Source organism: Oreochromis aureus, linkage group 6, assembly GCF_013358895.1.
Source record: "Oreochromis aureus strain Israel breed Guangdong linkage group 6, ZZ_aureus, whole genome shotgun sequence".
Taxonomy (NCBI): Eukaryota; Metazoa; Chordata; class Actinopteri; order Cichliformes; family Cichlidae; genus Oreochromis; species Oreochromis aureus.
This window is the reverse complement of record NC_052947.1, coordinates 33,628,411-33,635,414: the sequence shown is the minus strand read 5'-3', so window position 1 is coordinate 33,635,414 and position 7,004 is coordinate 33,628,411. Positions and strand designations below refer to the sequence as shown.

The 7,004-nt window shown below is 37.8% G+C and overlaps 1 protein-coding gene across 1 annotated transcript in view; it reads right to left on the bottom strand.

Moving 5' to 3' along the window:
- Positions 1-919: 919 nt before the first annotated feature.
- The window catches only part of wbp1lb (WW domain binding protein 1-like b), a 20,489-nt gene continuing 14,404 nt past the window's right edge, over positions 920-7,004 (bottom strand). The window contains exons 3-4 of the mRNA XM_031753636.2: positions 6,871-7,004; positions 920-4,527 (exon numbers count right to left, since the gene is read on the bottom strand). The exon at positions 6,871-7,004 is cut by the window's right edge and continues 28 nt beyond it. Of these exons, the coding sequence (XP_031609496.1) occupies positions 3,695-4,527; positions 6,871-7,004 (967 nt within the window). The 3' untranslated portion in view covers positions 920-3,694. The remainder of the gene's footprint in view (positions 4,528-6,870) is intronic.

Genomic DNA, 7,004 nt, shown 5'->3' with positions numbered 1-7,004 from the left:
CAGTATGTTGGCTGTTATACTTTGTTGTGTTTGGAAATAAAAGTTGGGCTGATTTTAACATCATTACAAAAGTGTTGTTAATTATTTTTAATCATATTCAGGTTACCACAAATTGTTTTTTCATTTAGTTGAACTTGAAATGTTTGTCAGTAGGTAAACAATTAGTATTGTACAGTCAGAGATATCAAGTTATTCTTAATACTGCAGACTTGCAATGTATAAGTTGTCCTAACAGTCATCTTAAGTAAGCTTTACTTAGTTTTTTTTTGAGGCAACGAGTTTCCATAATTTTTTGAGTTCTGGGAACTAACACGGCTGTACAGTGTACTCAAAATGAGTAAGTTGCCCTAACTTGGTCATCTTACGTAAACTTGATCCAATTTTTTTGAGTTCTGGGAACAAATGAGCTTGTACAGAGTACTCAAAGTAAATAAGTTGTCCTAACTTAGTCATTTTTAGCTAAGCTTTACTCAATTTTTTTGAGGCAACGAGTTTCCATAATTTTTTTGAGTTCTGGGAACTAATTAGATTTTACAGTGTAAGCAGTTTTTCATTATATGTGGCAAAAGTGCCACAGCTTCAAACTGGAAGATACACAGCATCATAGGTGCATAGCCCTTTCTGGAAGGCTACTAAAAGTCAAATTCTGACAAAGTTAGACAACCTTTTGGGAAAATAGTAAGGAGTGCTTGTGATATTGTGCAAAATCCCAGTTACATGTGTATGGGATTTTGCTTAACCTTGTGACAGCCTGGTGACATCTCCAGGATGGACCCTGCCTTTCACCCAATGACAGCTGGGATGAAATCCAATCAGCTAGTCAGTGGCTGATTAGCGCCATTTGTTAGGATCCTTAACCTCTGCAATAACATCACTCACTCAGTAGAACCACTCTGAAATTAAGTCATGGACACAGTGATCGACTACAATTAAGCATTTTTATTGAACATACATCCATCTTAGTTGTCATAATAAATGGCTTATGTCAAGAAGTGCAAAACCACACAGACTTATGAAGAAAGAAAAATGTCTTTGGCGAGATGCCCCTGATCTTGTTAACAAATCACCTACTGTACTGTTAGTCAAACGTACCCTTCACACAACTTCAGTTTGAGTCTCAGAAGAACTTTAGTCTTTCTCAACAAAAAATCAATAATACCCACAAGAAGAAAAAAAAAAAGAATCTGTCCATAATGATAAAGCTAATGATTTCATAAAAACGATTAAAGCAACTATTTGGTTCATGAACATGTTACAGAATGTTGTACATGATTTGTAATATAAAGTGGTTTTGACATTTTATACAGTTCCGTTATTTTTTCAAAGAATCAGACAATATGAAAAATAGCTCATCTTTCGACTACATGTACCACAATTACACAATGACATCTTCTAGCTTGCGGAAAGCATTAACGGATAAAGCACTTTCGAGTGTGTTCGGGTTATGATGGGCAAAAGTCAATCAGCTTAACTGTTTATGCAGAAAGTTACTTTCCTTTTGTGCTGGAAATTCTGGGAAACAATTTTCTCCTAGAGCCGTAAAACTAACGGCTGAAACGTTTGTGCTTTGCAGAATTGCAATTTGTTCATCTTTTCAGCTACTCCAAGTAGATTAATTGCATGGCATAATGGTGTAGTCTCATCAGTTGTGGCCACTTTAAGAGATTAGACACAGATTTCTTTGTCGAGGTTTATTTGTGTTTATCATCTATGGCATGCCACTAGAAGCTCAGGCTAGATTGTCAGCATTAAAAACTCCTAAAATAATTTGAACTGACAACTATATTTTTTTCCCCTCTACCACATGGTCTTTGTTTTGTAACAGCAGTGCAGCATTATACATATTGTACCATGCTGTACCATAATAGTCTCATAAAGATCGTGTTGTGCAATCGATTGTTTTTAAAATATTCTGATATTAATAACAACCAATTACTTATTACCTTATGCTTATTTCTAATAAGAAACTAATCTAATCTGCCCACTAATCTTTTTTTTTTTTGACTGCTTATCCAACTATGGTTACAGGGTTACTGGAGCCTGTCCCATCAGACATTATGTACATCCTGGACAGGTCTCCAAACTCACACTTGGGGCCAGTTCAGAAATGTAAAGTTACCAAAGATGGAAACTGAAGCACCATTAAGAAAACCACACAAGCTCAGCAAGAACATGCAAACAGAGAAAGGCAGGTTCGAACTGCTCTGTCGGGTTAAATACTTAGTTAAAAGTCATTTGTGTGCAAACTGTTTGCTTCACAACCAAAACCTTTATTAAATCCTCATTTTAATACAAACTTATATGGGATGAATGTCTAAATGAAGAAAACATATATACATTAAAAGTAACATTTCCTTTCTTGATTGGACAGTACAAATGTAGATGACTGGATATATACACCCTGGTTTAAAAAAAAAAAAAAAAAAAAAAAAAAAAAAAGTCACTTTTCCAGTTGACTAAAATTAGCCTTAATGTGCCCTCCAATGAAACATTATAAATGTTTCATGTATGAATAGCAAAGCTGAACAATGGCAAAGCTGTGTTGATATGAAAATTTAATACAAATAGTGTTAAAAGTTATGTTTTCTCGCTGTCAAGCTGGTGAAGGTCCATTAAAGTGACTTTAAAATGTGAGGTCTGATGTTGCCCATCTCACGTGTAATCTCTATGAAGCTTAACATTCGGTTCATGTTTTTGGTACCTGCTTTCTCCGGGTCTCTCAACAATATGGAAGCTTATCATTGTCCATCAAATTTCTGCATTTTTAAGGGGGTAGGCACATATTACAAACATTCAACAAATCAATTTTAAAAATGATTGTATACAAAAGAAATCTGCTGCATTCCCTACTAACAATTCAGAGGTCCATTTCTCACACATTACAACAAAAAGGTAAGGTAATCATCTACTGCTAATTTAAGACTAGATTTAAACAACCTTAGCATCTGCAAGATAAATACCATTTGTGCAAAAGAGGAACTGTTCTCATGAAGATTTGTTAATGCACTAACACTTCCCTATCACTAGTGAGACTTACATAGCAACAAAAACAGACAAAAGGCAGCATGGTTTTGAACTGCTGAAAAAGCACTTTAGAAACATGAGTCTAACAGGACATCCCACAAAGTCTTGTTCTGACATCCCTGTACAATATCAGCTTACATAAACACATACTTTGGGTAAATCCACATCATACTTGTCCAAAAATGTTCCTGCTGTGTGTTGTTTTATTACATAGTTCACTACCTGCAGAGAACAAACAGCTTTGCAGAATTGTTGCAAGCACCTGGCAAAGAGAGCTACATTCATCCTAGGCAGTGAACGTTCTGTTCTGACAGCACAACTTCAGCCATCATATCCATGACTGTGTCAGTAGCTTTTGTTGTATGAGAAGGGCAAAAGAAGGACTCTGTGTGCATAGTCTGAAGTCCCAATTGCCACAGGATATTAAAGGACCTTACAAACAAAATATAACCCAAAATACACAGGTTAAGGCCACTGTTCCACACAGGAGCGTGCTTTTTCAACCTCTGGATCTCAGACAATTTTTAGCAGAGATCCTACTTGCTCCCTCACTCGTTTTTATCTAAGATGCACACATTCATAAAAAAGACTTAGAAAGCAAACACTTCCTGAAGTACAAAAACAGTGTAGTGCTCTCCTTCCCTCGTGACAAAGGTGTGTTAACTTTGCTTCAGCCCTGTGGCTCAGTGCTGGTGCTGTGTGCTGGTCCTTCCTGCTCATTGATGGTGTGGAGGAGGAGGCACAAAGGAGGGTTTAGGGAGCCACTACTTATCTGGTGAGCAGGCAGGGAACTTCCTGTTGGCCCACATCCAGGCTGCCTATCAACTCCCCCAAGAGCATGCTCCTCCTCCACACTGAAGGAGGCCTGATGGCCGCAGCTGTCACAGAATTCGCCTGCTTCCTCCTCTTCCTCGTCAGCTTTCTCATGCCCCAGAAGGCTCTCTAGCTCCCTTAACTCCTTGCTTTCCTGGCCTGTACTTCCAGCTCCACTACAACCACTGCTCCCACGTGTGCCACACACACACACCTCAATCCCAGAGTCACCTGTAATTCGCCGCCTCCTTCCACTGGGGAGTCGCTCTTTGTCCTCAACACTACCATCTGACAGGCTGAGATCCTTCAGCAGGGGGTTCTTGCAGGAGTCATCCCCACTTTCGCTTAGTTTTTCCTGGTTGGCGAGTCCCTCCCTGTTAAGCCCTTCTGAGAGCAGTATCACGCCTGAATTTTGTGCCGTTTGCACAGACTTGTTGTCAGGCTTTGGCCTCAAGTCTAAGGTGGGAGGTTGAGGTTCCTCTATGCTGGGTCTACAACACAGGCTATCAGAGACTGGGGGAACTGGGGAAGCCTGAATGGCTGTACAGTGTCCTTGCTGCTGCTCAGGAGCCAGTGGACTAGAAGCCACTGAGGATGGGCCAGTGTGTAAGGCACTGTAGGGAGGGGGAGGAGTCGGTGGCCGGTTGACCACCTCTTCATAGTCAGGTAGGAGGTAGTTTGGCAGAAACCCTATAGAAGAAGAACAAAAAAAAAAAAAAAAAAAAAAAAAAAAAAAATGCTTTAAAAGGTCATAAAATGCACATAAATAAATAAATGCCATGCACACCACTGATTATACACACAGGTTTCTGACCTGCCAAAGAAAAGTCACTTTGACCAGAATTCAAACAGTTCCAAAACAAAGCAATAGGGGAAAATGTGTCAACAAAAGCTTATTTGTGGGTCAAGTGTGTGCTGAGGGCCATTGGAATTTCACGTTACAACAGTGGCAAGGTACCAAGACAACAATGTTGGTCATTTCCTGAAGCATGCAAACAGGGAAGGTTCTGGCAACACCACAACATGTGGAACCATAGATAGATTTCCCTGCAAACTGCATCTGTGACAGGTTCCACTGCGTAGTAGGTGCAAAGCCATTTTTTAACGAGTTTAAGAATAGTATGTGCAGTGTTTTCAGTAAAGCAGCTGCAGCTATCAGTTATTTTAGTAATCGAGTAATCTATTCATTCATTCATTGATTAATTGAGTAATCAGATAAGGAATTTGTTTCTCTTATTAATAAGCAATAATAAATACTCAAAAGTTAAAAAACCCCACAGAATTTTCTAAATGAACTGCTCATTTGTGTCTATTTTAGAAATTCCAATGTTTTAATGCAAACAGCTGTTAAAAAAACAAAACAAAAAAACAACTTTTTTGTATTCATGTGCCATATTAAATTTTATTTTGTAAAGAAAACATTTTAAGTGCAAAAATATATAAACAATTTCAAGTACAGCCAAAGGTCAACGTCAGTAAAATAAGATATTTTTGAAATCTAAATTAAAGGCATAAGAAAAAAAAAAAAAAAAAAAAAAAAATGTACCTTTATTTTGCATCTGACTTTTAATGGTCAATGTACTTTCGATTGGCTTGTAAAAAAAAAAAAAAAAAAAAAAAGCTTCAGTTTTTACTTAATGCAATTTAATTAGCACAATATTTTATGTTATTTCACTTTTAATCTGCAAAATGTTATGAACGCCTTAAATTTGGTTTAGTACACCCAGTGCCCCCCTTTAGACTGACCCCTGTTTGCAGCAGGTATCGTTTCAATGTAAAATAGTATGGCTACCGTTAGTCAACTTATACAGCAACCTGTGTGTTTTAAACATGGCATCACACCAAGTTAACAGTTGATCTGCATATCTGTTGACTTACAGCTGATTTTTCTATGTATAAAACAAACTTCGGTGGAGGGAGCAGTTACAAAGTTTGCTTTTTATCACCTTGGGAGTTTGTTGATCAGGTGCTTTGATGAAGAACCCTAGCTTTTTCCCCAGTAAACAGCGCTGCCGTTATGGATGCTAGAAATACATTTTCTTTCACTCAACCTGAGCTCACTGTCTAACGGCTCCACCTGTTTGCGTGTGTGTGTGTGTGTGTGTGTGTGTGTGTGTGTGTGTGTGTGTGTGTGTGTGTGTGTGTGTGTGTGTGTGTGTGTGTGAACCGACTCCACGTTAAACTGTGCCAGCATCATCATCTCTGCTGCCGTTGTGTTATCATTGTGTGTGGGCTTAATGTTGTCAAACTTTTCATTGCTCCCAAATACGTTTATATTGCAGGTCTGTTTTAGTCGCAAATGTGACTCGCGATTCCATTGCGACAGTGGCGTGCTACAGATCTGCGTGTTAAACGAAACACTGGAGCAAAGAATTTGCGTCGAGAAATTTTTATCGAATCACTCGATTAATTGTTGCAGCTCTAGTTTTTATACAAATGATAAATACTGTACTAACTGTACTGTATTGATGTGTATGTGTACTCATGTTCCATTTAACAACCATCACTATTAAGGAAAAAAAAAAATCTCAAAACACATTTCTTACTGTAATTCTAGAGCTGATACCAGCTGACTTAATTCCATGTTCACTTATTTCTCAAAACTTTGGATTGTTTACCAAATAATAGGAAACTGAGCCCGTTTTAAACTCTTGTGAGCAGTCTTAAACTAGTTCACAATTTTTGGATTGATCCTAAAGAACTAATAAAGTAACAGTAATTACTTTATTTTAGGCTTTTTGCATTAAATACAACAAAGACACATTATCATCTCCTTAAGGAGAGCTCAGAGACACTGCAGAGTTCATTTGTTATGTTCACCACTATAACCAACTCTACTTCACTTGAAACTGTTTATACAAACCAATGAAATGATGGAACCTTAAATACATAATTGCTTAGTTACGATAAAAAAAAATAAGCTTGATAAATAGTAAAAATATCAAGATCAGATTTTGTTGTTTTGTTTCTCTTGCTGTTGTTTTTTTTACAGATTTATATAATGTGGGTGTATGTTCGAGTGGCAGAGCTTACTGAAGTAAAAGGGCACAGAGGGGTAGTTGTGTGCTTCACGGTAAGCAATGAGGTTGATCTCGTGCTGCCGTTGTTGCTGCTGTAGTCTGTGTTTGGTGCGGCGATGATGACATACACAGCAGCAGCTTAAAATG